At 34.7% G+C, this 21881-nt stretch overlaps 2 protein-coding genes across 5 annotated transcripts; one reads left to right on the plus strand and one right to left on the minus strand.

Annotated features, from left to right (window-relative positions):
- Positions 1-408: 408 nt before the first annotated feature.
- On the minus strand, positions 409-8854 carry lins1 (lines homolog 1). 2 transcript variants are annotated; one of them, XM_042727312.1, is made up of 7 exons: positions 8681-8854; positions 7657-7959; positions 6402-6491; positions 6150-6294; positions 4759-5337; positions 3339-3525; positions 409-1051 (listed from the first exon to the last, which is right to left on the minus strand). In XM_042727312.1, exons 1-7 carry the CDS (start codon positions 8744-8746, stop codon positions 538-540), a joined length of 1884 nt encoding a protein of 627 aa, XP_042583246.1. In that variant the 5' UTR covers positions 8747-8854; the 3' UTR covers positions 409-537. The 2 variants fall into 2 exon arrangements, with proteins under 2 accessions (XP_042583246.1, XP_042583245.1); XM_042727311.1 differs by having other exon boundaries at positions 409-1144; positions 8681-8853.
- LOC109087135 (ankyrin repeat and SOCS box protein 7) lies at positions 8855-20771 on the plus strand. 3 transcript variants are annotated; one of them, XM_019101366.2, is made up of 5 exons: positions 8855-9007; positions 9816-9892; positions 11039-11292; positions 15259-15864; positions 18991-20771. In XM_019101366.2, the coding sequence occupies exons 2-5, from the start codon at positions 9846-9848 to the stop codon at positions 19128-19130; spliced, it is 1047 nt and encodes a 348-aa protein (XP_018956911.1). In that variant the 5' UTR covers positions 8855-9007; positions 9816-9845; the 3' UTR covers positions 19131-20771. The 3 variants fall into 3 exon arrangements, with proteins under 3 accessions (XP_018956911.1, XP_042583247.1, XP_042583248.1); XM_042727313.1 differs by lacking the exon at positions 8855-9007 and adding an exon at positions 9567-9633; XM_042727314.1 differs by lacking the exon at positions 8855-9007 and adding an exon at positions 9642-9660.
- The last annotated feature ends 1110 nt before the right edge of the window (positions 20772-21881 follow it).

Genomic DNA, 21881 nt, shown 5'->3' on the forward strand with positions numbered 1-21881 from the left:
CAGTAAGCAAAAATAAGGTTTAAAATGATATGAAAAATGAAATGTGTATTTCATGATACCAATTTGCATTTCATGTCCATTTCCATTTTACATGAAAATATAAATGGACTTAATGCTTTATTTATGCTTACATTTCTTTATTCTTTTTTTTTTTTTTTTACATTCCATGTCATATTTCATAATTTCATATATATATATATAGATATAGATATATATATATATATATATATATATAGTATATATATATATATATATATGTATATAAAAATACAACTTCATATATATATATATATATATATATATATATATAAAATACAACATTCCATGTTGTATTTTATCATTCCATCATATATTTATTTAATTTAATCTATTAAATCCTTCCATAATAATAATTTTGATGCAAAAATTATTTTTTGGTTCAGTGATGTATGTTTATTCACTGCATTAATTGACGAGGTCATTACAGATTGACATTTCTGATCAGTTTGATCATTTCTGATCAGTAACCTATCCTTGTTCATTAGCTTTAAGTCAAAGCTAACTAAGCTTGTTTCTCTGGTGTTCAATGCTGTTTAGCAGTTTTAGAAGTGCGGTAGGGTTGTACGGGAAGAGACCCCTGTTATGTAGTCTGGTTACAGCAATCCTCAAGTCCACAAGACATACAAACACTTTACCCAGCAGAGAATCAGATGCATGTTCAGTCTGCACCATTCCAGATTGAGTCCTACCAGAATCTGTCTCAGTATTCCCAGAGTTCCTGTCAGGAACACGCTCTTCTGCCTCCTCGGATTCATCTGAACTCCCATAATCAACCAGTCGTGGGACATCGTTACCTGTAGAAGATCTAGTGCAGGGAACAACATCCAGGCTTTCTGAAACAGCAGAAGGAGCTTGAACGGAGGGATCGGTTCTTCTTTCAGCACCATCACAATCTTCAATATGACGACAAGAGCTAGAGAAGGCCGTCTGGTCTTCGTGGAGAAGCTTTAGGTAGCGGACGCAGTACTCCAGGAAACACGTCTCGGAGGAGATGAGGAAGTCCAGCAGCACGCTGTGGTCGAAGGACAGGGAGCGGAGCAGAAGTATGAAATGACAGTGAGGGTTACAACCCCAGACACAAACCCCAGAGTCTGAGCAGCTCAAACTGTGAAGAAAACAGGAATATTTGTCATTAACTTACTTTTATGTGTTAACACATATTCTTAACTTACATATTTAATAATAACTTTTTATATGTGTGTGTGTGTGTGTGTGTGGTGTGTGTGTGTGTGTGTGTGTGTGTGTGTGTGTGTGTGGTGTGTGTATATATATATATATATATATATATATGTATATGCATATATATACAGTATATACATGCAGTGCCTTGCGAAGGTATTCATACCCCTTCATTTGTTTTCATGTTTTGTTATGTTGCTGCCTTATATTAAATTGCTTTAAATTACTTTTTTTTAATTACTTGCTTTAAATCATTCTACACTCCATACACCATAAGGGTAAAGCAAAAAAACTTTGCAAATTTATTAAAAAATAAAAAACTTAAATGATTCTGTTGCATAAATATTCAAACCCTTTTTGAATCAGTTCTGGAGCAGTTGAAATTTACCTCAGGAGCATTCATATTGCTTGTAGATGTTACTACACTTCGAGTGAAGTTAACCTGTGGGAAATTCAATTGAATAGGTATGGTTTGGAAAGGCACACATGCCTTAATAAAAGGTCTAACAGCTGATAATGCATATCATAGCAAAAACCCAGCCCTGAGGTCAAAAGAACTGCCTGTAGGGCTCAGAAACAGGATTGCATCAAACCAAAAAAATTCTGCTTCATTGAAGGGTCACAGAATCGCGTAGCCTTCATTATACATATTGGAAGACATTTGAAACAACCAGGACTCTTCCTAAAGCTGGCCTTCTAGCCAAACTGAGCAACTGATGGAGAAGGGCTTTGGTTAGTCTGGTGAACAAGAACCTGATGGTCACTCTAGTTGAGCTCCATGATCATATGTGCAGATAGGAGAAACCTACATAAGGACAAACATCCCTCCAACACTCCGCCGATCTGGGCTTTATGAAGGTGTGGCCAAACTCAATCTTCTCTTGAGTTAAGACACATGAAGACACACTTGGAATTTGCAAAAAAAAAAAAAAAAAAAAAAAAAAAGCACCTAAAGGACCCCCAGACTAATATTGAGATTTAAAAAAAAAAAAATGGTCCAGAGCATTCAGCAGCTCAGACTGGACAGAAGGTTCACATTCCAACAGAACAGTGACCCTAAACACACCGCAAGAGTAGCTTATAGACAACTCCGTGAATGTCCTTGAGTGGCCCTGCCACATCCTGAGTTTGAACCCAATCTATATACACACATATATGTGTGTGTGTGTGTGTGTGTGTATATATATATATATATATATATATCTATATATATCTATATCTATATATATATTAGGGATATGCCGGTATCAAATTTTCCTGTTGCGATTAATTGATAATGTTTTGTCACGGTATGCGGTATTATCACGGTATTGAAATTAAGTTTCAAAAAAGTGGTCATAATACAGTAACTTTTTTTCTTATAACAAAAATAACTGGACATTTAAATACAATAAAGCAATATAAAAAATATATTTAAAGTTAAAAGTTTTACACATTAAAGTGCAAAAGAACTTTAAACACCCATAGGTATCACTTTACAATAAGACCTCATTAGTTAACCTTAGTTAATGTACATTCACAACGAGCAATAGCTACATTTGCTACAGAAGTTACTAATCTTTGTTAAAAAAAAAAATCAAGTCTTAGCTCATGTTAGCTCATTAAATAACAAAGTTGCAACTTTTGATTTTTAGTATTTTTTGTATTTAGAAGTGCCCACGATAACGTCGTGGTGCATATTCATTACCGCGATATATCGCATTACCGAATATCGGCACATGTCTACTTTTATATATATATATATATATATATATATATATATATATATATAGTTGATTTTTAACATACATACTCTCTCTCTCTCTCTCTTTATATTAATATTTATACTTTTAATAATAACCTTTATTGTTAAGACAGTAAAAACTTGGTGAGAAGAACTTGTGCTAGTATTATGCATATTAATAAGCAACTAGTTAACTAGTTAACAGTGAGAATTGGTTCCTAAACTATTTGTAATCGTATTTGATAAACAGACAGGCAGACAGATATATATATATATATATATATATATATATATATATATATATATATATATATATATATATATATTCATTCTTTGGAAGAAATACAGATTTTTGTACAGTTCCATTATAACAGCATGTATAAAACCAATTCCAAACCTTTTCTGATATAAATACAATCCAATCAAAGTCTTGGCTGATTCCATCATGTCGTCATCCTGTTCAGCAAATACTACAGACACCCATGAGCAGCTGTGAGCGTCTGGAGACACCAGAGTCCCGTGACGCTGGAGGAACGACATGAGCTCTGTTAAATACCCACAGACGTCAATGTCTCTCTGAGATCCTGAAAAACACAGGAAAGACACGCATTACGCAGGGATACGTCACCCTCTGCTGGTGAACTTCATTAACTGGCATGTGTTATTAAATATGAGCTACGGTTGAGCACTAGAAATTAGAAACTAGACAGGCTGCATCTGAAATTGCATACTTCTCTTATACAAAGTAGGTGAAAAATTGTAAATGAGCAGAGTAGTGTTTCTGAAAACAGAAGGCAAAAAGTCCCGGGTGACCTACTGTTTCTGGCGAGATTCTAAAGTGTGCATCCGATGGACCCATGAGCGAAATGGATAAGATTTGTGAATTGCAGTGAAGAACTTATATATAACTTACTTACATTTTAAAGGTTGCTAATTGATTACTTGTCCAAAAGAAGTTCCTACTCAGAGTATGCGATTTTGGATGTGGCCAAATATTCTTTCAGTCAAGTAATTTCCAAATGCTCTGTGAACCAGTTTATCCGAATCATTCAAAACAATGCAATTCATTTATGTTATGGTGGCACCAGTGTATTAGCATTATTTAGCATTTTTAGTATTATTTATATACGTTGATAGCATTTATTATAGCTGTTTTTGTATTTTCAGTTTTAAATTTTTGTCCTTTTTATGTTTTCATCATTCTTATTAGTTTTTTTAGATTTCTATTCAGCTTTTATTGTTAAATTTATTTTTTTTAGCTTATTTTAATTTAATAATTTAGTATTTAATTAGTAATGTTTGCATATTTCAGTTTGTTAAAGTTTTTCATTTAATAAATATAAAAATATTTACATATTTTCATTTAAAATTTTATTTTCAGCTTTATTTAAAAAAAAAAAGGAAATTTTAGTTTTTTTTTTTTTTTTTATGTAACAATACAACACAAAATGGCACTGCTAATTCCAGAATTATCACAAATGTATTTTTTTTTTTTTTACAAAAAATATTAAGCAGTATTATATCTAGACTTGGGGCTTATTGCTTTAATTTAACTTGCATTCTATTAAAGCAGTAGTTGTTTTAATACCTAGCAACCATTTAGAACACCTTAGCAACTATTTATTAACACTGTAGCATTCGCTGAGCAGTCACTACCTTAGCAACCATATAGCATATTAAAACTCTTTTCAAACTTTAAGACATCCTTTCAGTTGGGACTTTGTTAAGCCAGCATGTAAAGTTTGTTTAATGAACTGTCATGTTCTAGCTGTTAGTATAATACTGTGAAAACAAATGAACTCTAGCATGACAGTTACCTTTCCATGGAGGGGACTGAATGTTTATTTCCAGTGACTTCAGCAGTATCAGGCTCACGGCTCTCAGAATCACATCATCCTTCTGCGTCCCGCCGAGACTCACATCATAGTTCCCTCCAAAGAAACTGGCTTGAGCTTTCACAGGAACTTCCTTCAGCCAGCCTGCAGTGACTTCCTGTAACACTCCATCTGCCATGATCCGCATGTCCTCCGTCAGGCCGGGATCTTCATGTGATTCAAGCCCAACTCCAGCTGAAGCCCAGTCCTCCCCGGCTCTCCGCAGAAGACTTCTCTTCAGAAGAAGCACCACTCGTTTCTTCACCAAATACTCCACGTCAGCTCTCACGACGTGAAGCAGCGCTCGCGACTCAACGAACATGACTCTCTGAACTGAAGAACGGACTCCGTATCTGAGCCGGGCAGCGCTGAGCACCTCCAGGAGGTCAAAGAACTCACACATGGTTTTAGAAAGATTCACCGGTTCTCTTTTGTGAGGTTCCTGTGTGTCTGGAGTCAGAAGGTTGGTGTACAAGCAAGCGATGGAGGAATCCAGTCCAGAAAGAAGCTTCGTCAGAACATCTATGGAGAAAAACAAGCAGCTGGGATTAAAAGAAATCATGTCCTCTGAAATGAGAAGGCAAAGTTTGGTTGTTTTATGTCTATAGTATCACAGTGTATATTAAACACAGAGTCTCATCCCAGTTATCATTTCTAAATGATTATTATATTGCTTCAAAAATAACTACAATATTTTGTAATTCATTTAGTACTACAAGCTGTTGTTTGACTGCCATGATAACAAGAGGAAAATTATTTTATTATTATTATCATTATTATTAAAAAATATTATCAATAATAAAACAATAACCTCCAATATGAAAAATAATGACTTAATATATAATTATTATTATCACAACAATTATAATAATAACAATAATAATCTTATTTTATAACAATAATCACCTTATTTCAATTATTATTTCATGTTGGGGGGGGTACTGTTTTATTATTATCATTATTATTATTAAAATGATAACATCCAACATGGAAAAAATGGGTTAAAGGTGACTTAATAATATATCACCTCATTATTTTTGCATGTTGAACAGTTTTATTATTATTATAAAAATGATAACTTCCAACATAGAAGTTCTTTTAGGTTCAGATGTAAGTGAAAGTGATGATTTCTGAGTTGTTTACATTGCAATTACTCCATCTTTTCCACCAGTTTTACATATTCAGTCAATTATCAAAATTTTCTCCTGTCAAAAGTTCCTGTCTCTCTCGGCATCCTCAGATAAAATTTTGCGTAAGGTTCTACGTGATTCCACTCCAGGTAAGTTACATAAGCATAATAAAGCATCTGTCTGTGTGTGAAGACTCTTCAGTACCTCTCTGATTCGGGCCTGTGTCTCCTCTCAGCACTGCTTTAATCACAGCGGTCAGGGACCACAGACAGGAGTCCAGTTCACTGCTGGACACTGATTTCTCAAACACTTCAGCACACGCGTGTCTCCACATCCAGCTGCTGCCTCCCTGAAATCAACAATTAGCTTAGCTTCAGTGGGTGGCCAGTTTTGAGCTGCAGGGTGATATGGCTGCCGATGTTGGAAGTTATCTTAATGTACAGCACCATTACTCACAGAGATGCGAATGTCATTGATGATATAGACTGACATACACTTTGCAGATAAATGAGACACCAGCTTGTCTTGAGCTCTGAGGAGAGAGACCTGAATCAAGACATCAAACGAGTCAAAACATATTCCACTGACAAATATGAATACATAAATCAAATAACAAAAAATTAACATTACAAAATAATAAATTAAGCCCATTAATTATTAGAATTTTTTAATCATTTCATTGAACTGTCTTACTTTTTTGTGCAATGTGTGTGTGTGTATATATATATATATATTATATATATATATATATATATATATATATATATATATATATATATATATAGATAATATATATATATATATATATATATATATATATATATATATATATATATATATATATATATATATATATATATATATATATATATATATTATAATTCTCTTCTGTTCACCAAGCCTGATTTTTTTAATCCAAAATACAGCAAAAGCAGTAATATTGTGAAATATTTTTACTATTATTATTATTATTATCAATATTTAAAACGGTACAGTAGATTTTTTCAGGATTCTCTGATAAAGAAAGATCCAAAGATCAGCATTTATCTGAAATAAAAAGCTTTTGTAACATTATACAATATATTATTTAAAAGCTTGGACTTTCTTGGTTTTTCAACATAATGATAATAAATGTTTTTTTGAGCATCAAATCAGCATATTAGAATGATTTCTGAAGATCATGTGACACTGAAGACTGGAGTAATGATGCTGAAAATTCAGCTTTTATCACAGGAATAAATTACATTTTAAAATCTATTCAAATAGAAAGCAGCTATTTTCAAATCACAATATTACTGTTTTTCCAGTATTTTGGATCAAATACATGTAGGCTTGGTGAGCAGAGAAGACTTTTAAAAAAAAACATTACAAATCTTGCTGTCCAAAAACTTTTGACTGGTAGTGTATATGGATAACTTTTATATACATACTTTCAAAAATTATTTAAATCAGCATAAATTGAAAGCAGCATGTATATATATTTATATACTGGTTTATAAATAAGACAATATAGATATATAAATAATATATACAATTAAAGAAAAGGATGTTGCAATGGAAATATTTATAAATATAACATTGAGGTAATGAGAATTTTGTGGAAGAAATGTGCTTAATTGTCAAATAAATATCAAAATAAGAAAAATCTTTATAAATGTTCTAAAAACAGACTTATATTTTATTAATCAAAATATAATTTGATTTAACCTACCAGTTTTGCCATCAGATTCATTTCTCCAAACAGCCTTCTCATCACATCTTCATAGAACATTGTGGCATCTCGTGGCAGACTCTGTGCCGTCAGTCTGCTAATGATGCTCTCAGTAAGAGTGAGACACAAGCACATGAGGTCTGTGTGTGTGACAGATGGCGCAGGAGCATTTGCTGTTTGACTCGTAAAACACGATGAGATTCTCCTGGCCAGCTCTTCACTGCACACGCTGGGAGTAGATCCTGCACGTAACAGCCCAAAAACGTCTTGGAGATCCAATCCTGAGGCATCCATGATGAGACACTGTGAAAATAAAGGGCCAAAGAATGATCATCAAACAAGTCCATATGTGGCTGTGCTTTGTTCAGTTCATTTCGGTTATAGTCGGACGCGGCCATCTCTTCAACCTTCATAGACCCTTCATTCAGATAATTCAACATCAGCAAACCTGACTCTGGACAATGATTGACAGGCAGGGAGTGTTTCTGATGAGCTAATATAAAAAGGCAGATCATTTCCTGTCTCTCTTTTCTAGTTCTAGGAGTGTACAAAGAAATTGTATGCCTGCTATTCACAATTTTGGATTTGTAATTCTCTAAGACATGCCAAATTCAGTTGGTCTTTAAAATATACCCTGAAATCTGTCCTGAATGTGTTTACTTTAAATAAGCAGCAGTTTATTATGGATATATTTAATAAAAACACGAACGAATTAAATCATAATACAACACTACACACACAATTACTGGTATAAAATACTTAAGGACATTTTGTGCTTTTCCGTTTAAAAAAAGAAGAAGAAGAAGACAACATTTGATTACAGTATCTTCATTGTTTACACGATGCATTTCCAATTTTCTCGATATCCTTTATAATTTCCCCCAAAAAACACTGTATCGGTCTCTGCAATTTATCTCGTTGACGAGAAGTTCCTAAATAGAAAAATAACCTCATATTTAGAGGGCCGCAAAGTTTGACTAGAGATTCTTTATGTATAGAATTGTGATTGAATCCAGTGACGTACGTGATTTGTAGAAAGATGCTGCGTTAAATCATAATTCGTACTGTAATGAAGAGCTTTTATAACCATTCATTTAAAATCCTGGGATCTTTTCTTCAACTGTGATATAAAATCCGCTCCGCTACAAGGAACAAACGCCTCCATATAAACCACATGGAGTGCTGTTTGCCATTATACAGCCACAATTGTCGCAAAACCCCGACATCCGGCGAATTATTTTGCAGCAGTATGATGTAGCCATGACGTTTTTGACAGCTGGAATCTGATTGGCTGTTGCGTTTTGAAGCCTTGGAGATGATGTTCATGGCTACCTGACTGTATTTGTACTCTGTATGTATATTATATATTTATATTATTTCACGGTCTCTCGAGTCTTTAATGTGTTAATTAGCAGATATCGTTAATTTTATCATCTAGCCGCAGGTTAAGAGAGTTTGGGTAACTTTAAAAGCAGCGTTGTTGTGAAAATGGTCAATAACCGCTGGCTAAATGCTAACTATGCTAATGCAGTAACAGTACATATCAGTCAGAGTTGGTCAAATTCTCCTTTAGTTTAATGAGCAGTTTCAGAATTATCGTATCAAATACTTCGGCGATATTAAATTAAATTACGCCGGCCTCTAAAAAGAGCAGCTTTAGTATTTGTTTTAGGCTGATTTTAGCTGCCACAGCTGGTTTAGCACACCAGCTAACAGATTCATTGTTCTCAGTGCAGCAGCTACAAACATGATTAGTCACCTTTACATATTTGAGGTGATAAAATGGTTAAACTGCCGTTGATGGTATATATCACGTATGTTTCTGAACATTTGCATTGTTATAAGTTAATATAGGTGTGCAAATGCTCGATGCTGCTGTTTTTTCAGAGGCTGAAAGACAATAACACAGTGAACTGATGGGTGACAGTTAATATTTACTCCTAAACAGAGGGATGATCAATGTAACGTGACAGATAAGTGTGTAAATAAGACGTCCTCGGATAGGTGTGGCTTAATGAAGATTATGCATATTATATCCATATAAATGCATATATTATGTAAATGATAAATGTTGTATATAAAAATCATTTGTGTACATTCTTTAATAATGCATTTGTGTATTAGATTGATGATATTTCTGTATTACTGTGCATGTCTAGAATGGAGATCTGAAGTGGATGTGAATATGGATGCAGAACGCAAAGGCTGTTTCAAAACTACGAGACATTAATGAATGGTAATTTTGGCTCACAGCTGAGCTTTCTAATTATCTGTAGCCCATGGCCATGTATGCATATGTGTGTGTGTGTAATTTCTGTCATTTTGTAGTATATTAAAATGTGTTGTCTAAGCTTGTTTATGGTTGGTTTGAGGGTTTTGGCTTCATGCAGTTCAGCTGACAATATCTCAATACTTTGCATGCACGAATATTGTAATTATTTTAACAGCGATGTGTGCAGTTATTTTCTTTCACACAGTTTTTCGCCTATATTAATGTTATGTATTTGTTTTATATTCATATCTATCATTGTTGTCCTGTTGAAAATATAAAGAAAAAATCTGAGACAAAGAAATTTTGAAATATGGTATTTATAATAGTAACTATTACAAATATATTGTTTATAAGATTTTAAAAACATTGACACTCTTGTAACAAATAATATTTGGGAATTGTGTTTTTTTTATTTTTTTATAACTAGGATTTTACCAGCATCTATACTCGCATTCACATTATTATATAATTAATTTATTATATTTTTAAATGACTGCTTATTTAATTACTACCTAATTGACAATATTATTTTTTAAAAGATTTTACAATTTGATTGTTGGGTTTAAGATTTTATAAGCGAAAAAAATATATATTTGCCAGGCTGCTTGGTAACACATTTAAATTAACAGTAATTTAAAAATCCTAAATAATATTTAATGCGTTAGTTTTTCTTTTTATCTCTATAACGAAGTGATGTGTAGAGATTAGTGCTGTCAAACAGTTAATCGGATCCAAAATAAAAGTTTTTGTTTACATAATATATGCGTGTGTACTGTGTATATTTATGTTTATATAGATACAAACACATGCATGTATATATTTAAGAAAAATATGTTATGATTATATTTTAAATATATTTATATATAATATAAATGACATGAATATAAATATATATATATATATATGTGTGTAAATACATGTAAATATTTTATAAATATATACTGTATGTGTGTGTATTTATATATATAATAAATATACACACAGTACACACAGACAAATATTTTATGTAAACAAAAACGTTTATTTTGGTTCCGATTAATTGTTTGACACCACTAATAGAGCTCAAATTAATGAGGTGTAGATATTATAATCCAGATTGTCTGTCTGCAGGGACACAGGAGCGTCTGAGCCTCGTACTGCGAGATGTGACAGGATGCTGAACCATCACTGCAGAAGGAACCCAGAGTTACAGGAGGAGCTGCAGATCCAGGCGGCGGTGGCGGCCGGTGATGTCTACACCGTCCGCAAGATGCTGGAGCAGGGCTACTCGCCCAAGATCAGGGACGCCAATGGCTGGACGCTGCTGCACTTCTCTGCGGCGAAGGGAAAGGAGCGCTGCGTGCGTGTGTTCCTCGAACACGGAGGTAAAGACTGTTTTAGGACAGTGACGAGATGTGCAGATGTGGTTTAAAGTGTCAGTTGATAAGAAAATCTAAAATGACCAGCCTAGTTTGACATTTACTGAAAACTGGTTGGTTTGCTCAACGTGACTCTTAAAAAAAAAACACATAATAGGCAAAATGTACAAGCTTCTTATTTCCACACAACAAAAGCAGATGGTAATTGGTAATTTAAACTGCCAAGGTCCAAAAGTGACAAAAAAGCATGAAAAAGTTCTGTTTAGTGTGTATTAATCACTGTTTAATTGTAAACGTGATCCCTCTCCACATTTCAAGTACTTAATTCTCGGTGATAACCTGTTTATTATTGTGTTTTAGGTGATATTTTACTCCATTACACTTTATTTAGGTTCCCTATCTTGTCTTATAGTATTTTGCCTTGAAACACTAAACTGGTGTTGTGCTGCACAGAAAGAGACTGCTGCTGTTCTGATATGTTCATGTTTAGGTGTAGTAATACATGCTAGACGTTAGAGGGCGCTATAAAACAGGGCTGTTTTTGTCTAAACATCTGCAGATGGAATAATCCACAATCAAGTGTTCAACCTAGGGCTGTGAATCTTTGGGTACACATCGATTCGATTCACAATTCATAGGTTTTCGATTTGATTCAGAAACGATTTTTGCAGAATTTAGAATGATTTAATTCTGAATTCTTTAAGTGCATTCACAGGATTATTTAAATGCTTCCCCTAAATTCTTTAAATGCTTAGTCAGGAGGCAAATTACACAGCAGCCTTTATGGTTATAGAACCATAGGTTAGAGAGAAGAAAAAAAAACACTTTTGTCCATTGTCAGGTGCTAGTTTAATGATGCTATGGCATGACCTGGCATACGTAAAAAATTATGTAAGCCAAGATTTTAAAAAAGGCTAACATTTTGTCACACCAGGAGTGTAGCCACCATTTCAGAAGTGTAATAAATGTCAAATATAATAATTTTATGTATGTATGTATTATTATAATTATTATTATTATTATTTATTTTTTTACAAGGAATTATTTTCTTATCTATTACTTTGAATTTCCTATAAGAAATCAAATACACTGCTGGACAATAATCAGTCAATTGTATTGTATCTATAATTTTTTCCTAATGGCAATTTTATGATTGTTTTATATACTACAAAAGATTTTTCCAATTTACTGCACAGAATAAGGTAGAAAATATACTTTATAGTTTCTGTACTGTAATAAATGATATGTCAATTAGCACTGCTATTTATTGTGTTTTTTGTCTTAGCTTTTCATCAGTTCATTCTACTTTTTATTCAGCTTAGCTGCAGATGTAACCTGGCACGTCTTAAGTTCTATGAGTCTAAGATCACTTCTCTTTCAGTGCCAAAACTTCTTTATCTTCTTTTTCATAAAGTAAAATGCAATAGTATTTAACTTTTCCTCTCCATCAGCGAATGATGATTCTGAAAGAAAACGCGCCCGAAGACTGTTTGCTAAAGCAATGAAAGCTACTGTCATGCATCTGATTATCAGATAAACATTGCGCTCTTATTTCAAGGTTGTTGTTAATAATGTGGTTATTTTAACAGTTTCCTTCATACATTCAGTTCAACAACAGTTTGACACCCCTGCTTTAGACACTTACATTTCTGCTCCATCCATGCAATAAACAAGCAGCTTTCGACTTCTCAGGTAACCTCGTCGGTAAGATGCTGGGAGCCATTGAAAAACTACAGAAAAGTAAAACTACTTCACTTTAGCATTACTGGCCACAAGTCCTGAGGATAGATCACACATCAGCTGCTCAAAAAATGTGTCAGTGAGACAAACGGAGCGCGAGCGCAATCCTGTGACAGTCACAGGCGGTAAATAATGGAGCACGTGAAGGAGAGATGCGAGGCATGAAAATTGTTCAAGGTCTCCATTAATTCGTGCTTGTTGTAATTTAATGTGTATATATTTTCAAAGCAATGAATCACAATAGAAATCGCGATTCATTCGATTCTTAACGTTTTAAATCGATTACTGTCCGAAATCGGCGATTCGCAATTCAAAAATCATGTTTCAAGATCGATGCATATTCTTGGTTGTCAAGTCACCTTTGTTTATATAGCACCTCATACAATACATATTGTTTAAAAGCAACTTCACAGACATAAACAGGAAAATAACAGACTCAGTAATTCAGTTTAAGCGTTCAGATTTGTCATGTGTTTGTCTCTCCAGCGGATCCCACAGTGAAGGATTTCATCATGCTAGAAACACGCTAGAAACATGCTTATCATGCTAGTAACTTGCTAATCATGCTAGAAACAGGCTAGTAACATACTAATCATGCTAGAATCGTGCTATTAACTTGCTATTTATGTCAGAAACATGATAACAACTGCTAATAACTTGCTAATCATGCTAGCAACATGCTAACCATACTAGAAACATGCTAGTAACTTGTAAGTAATGCTAACAACATGCTAGTAACTTGCTTATCACATTAACAACATGTTAATCATGCTAGGAACATACAAGCAACATGCTAACTTCATGCTAATTATGCTAACTACATGCTAACTACATGCTAATCATGCTAGAAACATGTTAGTCATGTTAGAAACATGCTTGCAACATGCAAACTACATGCTAAGCATGCTAACAACATGTTAGTCATGCTAGAAAAATATGATTAGCGACATGCTAACTAAATGCACACAAGCAACACGTTAGTAATATGTTAATCATGCTTAAAACATCCTATCTATCAGCATGCTAATCTTGGAAGAAACATGCAATCAACAACTAAACTATCTAAACTTTCAGACTTCAAGCTTTGACGACTGCTTTAAACTTTCAAGCTAGGCTTTCTCAAGCCAACCTAAATTTTGTCCTGATTAACTTTTTTTATTTAGTTCAGATTTTTCATGCATTTGTCTCTCCAGCGGATCCCACAGTGGAGGATTTCATCATGCTAAAAACATCCTAGCAACATGCTAATAATTTGCTATTCATGCTAACAACATGCTAGTGACTTGCTAATCATCCTAGAAACTTGCTAGAAAAATGCTAGCAACATGATAGTAACTTATTAATCATGCTAACAACATGGTAGTAGTATGCTTATCATGCTAGTAACTTGCTAATCACATTAACAACATGCTAGTAACATGCTTATCATACTAGGAAATAGGGCTGGGCAAAAAAAATCGAGTGCGATTTTCATGCGCATCTCATCAGTAAAGCCGCTCCTGTGATTAGTAGTTAATCTCCTGCATATGCGTTCACATGAGAGTATGTGAACGGAGTGGTGCGGCAACAATTTCCCCTTTGCGCTCTGAGCATTTAATAATCACTCCGCTCACAGTAAATGTAAATGCCGCTAACACAGAGCCGTAGTTCACTGACAAGCTACACAAAATCGAGTTCAAAATGGGCAATGAATCGCCAGCGATTTTGAACGTGATTTTGTGTTGCTTGTCAATATATGTTAATATGTTAATCATGCTAAAAACCTGCAATCAACATCTAAACTATCAAAATTTTCAAACTTTAAGCTTTGTCTACCTAAAGATTGTCTTGACAAACTTTTTTGTCTTGTTCAGATTTGTCGTGCGTCTCTCCAGCGGATCCTACAGTGAAGCAACATGTTAATAACTTGTTAATCATGCTAACAACATGGTATTAACATGCTTATCATGCTAGTAACTTGCTAATCACGTTAACAACATGCTAGTTACATGCTAATTATACTAGGAACATGCAAGCAAAATGTTAACTTCATGCTAATTATGCTAGCAGTGTGCTAACTACATGCTAATCAAGCTAGTAACACGTTAGTAATATATCAATCATGCTAAAAACATGCGATCAACAACTAAACTATCTAAATTTTCAAACTTTAAGCTATGTCTAACTAAAGTTTGTCTTGATGAACTTTTTTTTTTTATCTAGTTCAGATTTGTCATGTGTTTGTCTCTCCAGCGGATCCCACAGTGAAGGATTTCATTGGAGGCTTCACCGCTCTGCATTACGCCGCCATGCATGGCCGCGCGCGCATCGCCCGCCTCATGCTGGAGTCCGAGTACCGCAGCGACATCATCAACGCCAAGAGCAACGATGGCTGGACGCCTCTGCACGTGGCAGCCCACTATGGCCGCGACTCCTTTGTGCGTCTCCTCTTGGAGTTCAAAGCCGAGGTGGACCCGCTCAGCGACAAAGGCACCACGCCGCTCCAGCTGGCTATCATCCGCGAGCGCTCCAGCTGCGTGCGCATCCTGCTCGACCACTGCGCCAACATAGACATTCAGAACGGCTTCTTGCTGCGTTACGCCGTCATTAAGGGCAATCACTCGTACTGCCGCATGTTCCTGCAGCGCGGAGCGGACACTAACCTGGGCCGGCTGGAGGACGGCCAGACGCCGCTGCACCTGTCGGCCCTCAGAGACGATGTGCTGTGCGCGCAGATGCTGTACACTTACGGAGCCGATACAAACACAAGAAACTACGAGGGCCAGACACCCATGGCGGTTTCTGTCAGCATGTCTGGCATCAGTCGGCCCTGTCTGGACTTTCTACAGGAGGTCACAAGTAGGTTCACCTTCTCTTTAATGCTTATTTATGACCCTGGACAACAAAACCAGTCATAAGGGTAAATTTTTTGAAATTGAGATTTTTACATCATCTGAAAGCTGATGAATAAAAATATGGAAAATATGGAATCTGAGGATGCAAAAAAATCTAAATATTGAGAAAATCACCTTTTAAGTTGTCCAAATAAAGTTCTTAGCAATGCATATTACTAATCAAAAATTAAGTTTTGATATATTTAGGGTAGGAAATTTACAAAATGTCTTCATGTAACATGATCTTTAATTTATATCAAAAGTTTTTGGAGTAAAAGGAAAATTGATCATTTTGACTCATGCACTGTATTGTTAGCTATTGCTTCAAATATACCCTGGCTACTTATGACAGGTTTTGTGGTCCAGGGTCACATTTATGGTCCTGTCTCATTGTTCCTTTACACTGTGTCCTAATTACATGCGACGTGACGCCGCAACACGTGATAAAAGATAAAAAGATAAAAATCTTTTCCATGTTAGTTAATCAGAGGTTTTGTCCTAACTATCTGCAATGACAACACACAACATTTCTATTTTAGAAATGTTTTCTAACAACAGCATACAAACTATATGACATAAATGTAAATATTAATTTGGCACACAGATTAGGGAGGGTCTCAGTATTTTATGTGACAGTTTTGGGGTCAATTTCTCATTGTTTAGAGCCACCAATGGTCCAAATTTCCATGTACATTTTAGCTTGTAACTTTTGAAACAGTTGACACTAAAACAAACTTGAAACTCTGATTTTAATGTGACATTCTTGAAATATGAACACCTTCCTGCTAGACTAATTTATTTTATTTTATCTGGTTATTCTATGTATTTATTTATTTATTTTTAAGAAAAAGCTTTGTTCAGCTCAACTAAACTAAAGTTTTAGGTTCTAACTTTTGAAGTCAAAGCTTTATAGCCTTAGTATTTATCATTTTTATATATATATATATATATATATATATATATATATATATATATATATATACACACACACAAATTATGTTATCAATATTATCATTTAATTAGAAATATTGTAATTTTTAGCAACAGTGAATTAGGTTGGGGGGGGGACATTTTATGAAACAACATTTTAATTTTTTTAACAACAATGAACAAACTGATGTAGTACCTCAGTATTTATCATAATATTTTTTGTGATGTATTTTTAATTGTTGTTGTGCATTATTAATATTGTCATTTAATTTGAAATATTTTTATTTTATTACAACAGTAATGAATTGGCTTGCCATATAAAACACTGCACATTCTAATACGCTCATTCCAGTTAATATTACAGCTATACATTAGAAAAGAGTTCCAATCAAGTAAAACATGAAGCATTAAAACTCCAAGGGTTAATAAGGAGAGTATCATCAAAGGAGCTCATATTCCCTCTTTTCTCCAGAAAAATGCCAAATCTCACAGAGAGCAGCGGCCGTTCTGTCAATCAGTAAGTTGAGCAATGGCAGAGTGAACAGCATTATGATCTCTATCCCCCACGCAGAACAATCGTCTGAGAAAGCGAGCCATGTTACCTGAAGCACTAATGAGCAAGTACGCAACAATGGCCACATTCCTGCGCTTCGACTTTGATATCACCATATCAAAGCCACTTGTCGCATACATTTTCTCACTGTCAGCTCATTCAGAGCGATCCCATTTCACCCTGATTATTTATTAAAAAAAGCACCTTGGTGGCTGTATTTACTTTGAGGACTCTTTGAGAGCATGACTGCATGTCTTGAAGGGAGTGACGGTGCGCTGCGTGAGAACACGTGTTGATTTGATTTCTGTCTCTCTGCCGTCACCTTTAGTTCAGAGCTTTTGCTAAGGCATGGAGACTGACAGAAGACAGGGGCTGCAGATGGCCGTCTCCTGCTCTTTGTAGTGGTTTTTCCAGCTGGCTTCATTTGTGTGCGCACAGCCTGTGCCATATTGTGTTGGGACGGGAAAACGGCCCCATTAAAACTGATAAACTCTGTGCACCGGGTTCCTGGAACTCTTTTAGTACGACAAATAGACAAAAACGTTGTGTGTGTCTGTGTGTGTGTCCTTTTTTTTTCTCCCCTGATGTCCACTTATGAAGTTTTTTTGTGCCAGAAACAATAATTTTTCATGGCCATTTTTTTTTCTCTCTCTAACCCTTTGGATTAAATGTGTGTGTTTTGCTGTTGTACCTATAAAGGTATAGTTTTTATCACTTTAAATAACAGGCTTTTTGTGAGAAATTTATAAATTATTATATTTTGTTTTTAATTAGATTTTTGATTGCATTTTTGTGCTTTTCAATTCCCCTATCATCCACTTATATTGCTAAAGTTTTTTTTGTTTTTTGTGCCTGCCAGAAAGTCATTTTTCATGCTCCATCCTTAAGTAACAGACTCTTTGTGACAGATTTATACATTTATTATTGCATACATGTATACTGCACAAAAAAGTGCTTTTTTCCACCGTAATATACACTTTCTCCCAGAAAAAAACCTTTTTTCTCTCTTTATGACCCTTTGAATTAAACATCTTGTTTTTTGCTGCTGTACCCAAGAAGTATGTAAGACATCTGCAATATAGAATGCAAATTAAGTTTAATCTGCTCCTTCCTTAAATAACAGGCTCTCTGTGACATATTCTACATTTATAATTACATTTATATAGTTATTTACACAATATCTATAATAATAATGCATTTTATTTATTTATGAAGTACCTTTGTCAAAGCCAAAGCACAACAGTACAAAGAATTGTATAATGAAACATTAAAAATACAGTACAGTAATATAAATGTTAATTGATAATCAGCAAAAACAAGCAGACTTATGAAAAATATCTGCTTAGTTTAATTCTTAAGGCATCCATTTCTGTCTGGTGAGTTCAGTGCTTCTGCACACACTGTATTAAGTTCATTTATTCAGACACAAATGTTGCTCTTTAATAATACAATTAAAGTTTCTATTTTAAGTTTCTATTATCTGTTTTAGACTGTAGCCACACATCTTTTGTGTTTTTCTCTGCTATTAGATTGATATAGTTGTGTTCAGACAGGAATGCAGTCAGATTTGATTGACTCTGGTTTAACCTGACACTTGTTGTGTTTCAGGGCAGCCCAGGACTTTGCAGGATCTGTGCAGGATAAAGATCCGGCAGTGCATCGGCCTGCAGAGCCTGAAGTTTCTGGAAGATCTGCCCATTGCCAAGGTCATGAAGGACTACCTAAAACACAAGTTCGACAGCGTTTGACAGCAGCCGACCAACTCGTTTCTGTAGGTTCCCTTAAGACTCTATGCAACTCTCTTTTGATTTCGACTCAACCTCTGGGAGCAGGTGCAGCATTTTGTACAAGCAGAGTGAAATAACGACACTGTAATGGCCACCTTTGTTCATTCACTGAAGGTGTCATGGAAAAATTCCTGACCCATGAGAGGGGAAAAATGCAGACGTTTGATTTGTACCAAATATCTTTTTTGCTCTTAAATCAACAAGGCCTTTGTAAGTATTAGACTTTTTTTCTATCAGCTACATTCTCAAATAAGGAAAAGATAAAAGCTAAGATATCCAGAGAAATTGGCAAATGTTCAGGTCACTCTCATAAAAAAATGCATGTGCTATTGTCATTTTTGCTGTGAAGAAATCATTTTCAACCATTTCATAAGTTAATAGAATCCAATGTGTTTGCATTTAAAAACAAATTGTCCCAAAAAAACCAACAGGCTCTCAGTTTTTCTCTGCAAACATTCTATATATATATAATTATTTTTTGGTTTTATTATTATTTTTTTTGGAGAATTTAAATTTAATTGATTTCTCTCTTCTTTTTTTATGATTATTTTTATACTATTTTTATTTACAAATTGTTCGAGATTCAGTATCAGAGGTGCTTGTCTTTACATGCGTAAATCATTAACGAACTTTATGTAAATATTTGTGTCATATGTACAGATATTTTTAGACTATTTATGCCACATGCTTGTGTTATCGAAGTGTTTTGGGGGTTTTGTTGAGTGGTTCTGTGTTTTTTGTGTAACCTGTCAAGGGCTTTGATGTAGGAACGTCTGGATCTGTAATTAAATGGAATATTAGCGATGCTTAATTGGACTTGGCCATTATTTTCTTCTTATTAAGCTCATGAAAAATCTCTTACATTTTTACAGTCAGTAACTTAATTTTCTCATGATTTTTTTAATATATAATGATTTGAAATGCACTTAATTGTTTGTTTGTTTTTTTCCTACAAAATATAAGCATTAGTCAAAGGACTGGATAGCATTAAATTAGTTAAGTTCATTTGCCACTTCTTCAAGCAAGTTTCACACCTTTTAGTCAGATCGCTCGAAGCTTTAATTTTGATCTTTCCCCTTAAAATCTCAATCAAGGTGAAAGCGTTTTGTGGGAGAGACTCTCACAAACCGGTTGGAACACTAGCTGCCTTTCCTTCAGTCCGTGACGCAGTACAGCTACAGCATTTCACCACATCATGAACACACTTCAAGTGCATTAAAGTGACCTGCCACAGCATTTTCATTAGTTCTTTTTGAGTTCAGTTCAGGGCGTTTGTTTGGACTGAAAGCATCTCTGGATGTCTGCTTACTACCATAATGTATTCAGAAGCAGGTGTGGAGGACTGATTTGAGAGCCAGGGAATGTGATATGGGATTTGTCTTTACAAATCCAAAGTCTTCCACAACTACTGAATGTATATAATCTGCTGTTTCACATGTACATGTGTGTGAATAAATGGAACTCATAATGTCCCCGTTTGTTATTTTTTTTAAAGTCTCATTGTTGTACTTTTGAAGCAGTAATTATGCCGTGCTCATTGATTTGCATCCATTTTTCCAGAGATTGATGACTTTCTAATAAAATGTCTGAGAAATATGCAGATTCCGCTGAATTCATTGTTCATTTAGTAACTGTATTGTCTACAGTTTTTAATTTGAACTCCAGTACAGTCAGCCTTAAAAACAGTTTAATAATCACTGGTGGTTTGAAGTTCATTTTATAGGAATCTTTCAGGTAAGACGCAACATCAAATCAAAATTGACCTTATTTATCTATTTTAAATGTTTGTAATCTTTAAGAAAATGTCTTGTTCTTGTTTCTTTTTCAGCTGACATCACAAATGCTTCTTACTGCTTTGGCTTCTTCACCTGCCTCCATTTGGTACGTAATGCCACTTTTAATGATCGAAATATATACAGGTCCTTCTCAAAAAATTAGCATATTGTGAAAAAGTTCATTATTTTCCATAATGTAATGATAAAAATTAAACTTTCATATATTTTAGATTCATTGCACACCAACTGAAATATTTCAGGTCTTTTTATTGTTTTAATACTGATGTTTTTGGCATACAGCTCATGAAAACCCAAAATTCCTATCTCAAAAAATTAGCATATTTCATCCGACCAATAAAAGAAAAGTGTTTTTAATACAAAAAAGTCAACCTTCAAATAATTATGTTCAGTTATGCACTCAATACTTGGTCGGGAATCCTTTTGCAGAAATGACTGCTTCAATGCGGCGTGGCATGGAGGCAATCAGCCTGTGGCACTGCTGAGGTGTTATGGAGGCCCAGGATGCTTCGATAGCGGCCTTAAGCTCATCCAGAGTGTTGGGTCTTGCGTCTCTCAACTTTCTCTTCACAATATCCCACAGATTCTCTATGGGGGTTCAGGTCAGGAGAGTTGGCAGGCCAATTGAGCACAGTAATACCATGGTCAGTAAACCATTTACCAGTGGTTTTGGCACTGTGAGCAGGTGCCAGGTCGTGCTGAAAAACGAGATCTTCATCTCCATAAAGCTTTTAGGCAGATGGAAGCATGAAGTGCTCCAAAATCTCCTGATAGCTAGCTGCATTGACCCTGCCCTTGATAAAACACAGTGGACCAACACCAGCAGCTGACATGGCACCCCAGACCATCACTGACTGTGGGTACTTGACACTGGACTTCAGGCATTTTGGCATTTCCTTCTCCCCAGTCTTCCTCCAGA

The sequence above is a fragment of the Cyprinus carpio genome, chromosome B7 (genome assembly GCF_018340385.1).
Source record: "Cyprinus carpio isolate SPL01 chromosome B7, ASM1834038v1, whole genome shotgun sequence".
NCBI lineage: Eukaryota > Metazoa > Chordata > Actinopteri > Cypriniformes > Cyprinidae > Cyprinus > Cyprinus carpio.

Excerpts from the sequence above, each read along its gene's own strand:
- lins1 (XM_042727311.1), bottom strand. The coding sequence starts at position 8,746 with ATGGTTATAAAAGCTCTTCATTACAGTACGAATTATGATTTAACGCAG. Across the intron at positions 5,338-6,149 it reads CACAGGCCCGAATCAGAGAG|ATGTTCTGACGAAGCTTCTT; the intron begins GTACTGAAGAGT and ends TTTTCTCCATAG. Across the intron at positions 3,526-4,758 it reads TCAGTCCCCTCCATGGAAAG|GATCTCAGAGAGACATTGAC; the intron begins GTAACTGTCATG and ends TGTGTTTTTCAG.
- LOC109087135 (XM_019101366.2), top strand. The coding sequence starts at position 9,846 with ATGCAGAACGCAAAGGCTGTTTCAAAACTACGAGACATTAATGAATG. Across the intron at positions 9,893-11,038 it reads CTACGAGACATTAATGAATG|GGACACAGGAGCGTCTGAGC; the intron begins GTAATTTTGGCT and ends GTCTGTCTGCAG. Across the intron at positions 11,293-15,258 it reads TGTGTTCCTCGAACACGGAG|CGGATCCCACAGTGAAGGAT; the intron begins GTAAAGACTGTT and ends TTGTCTCTCCAG.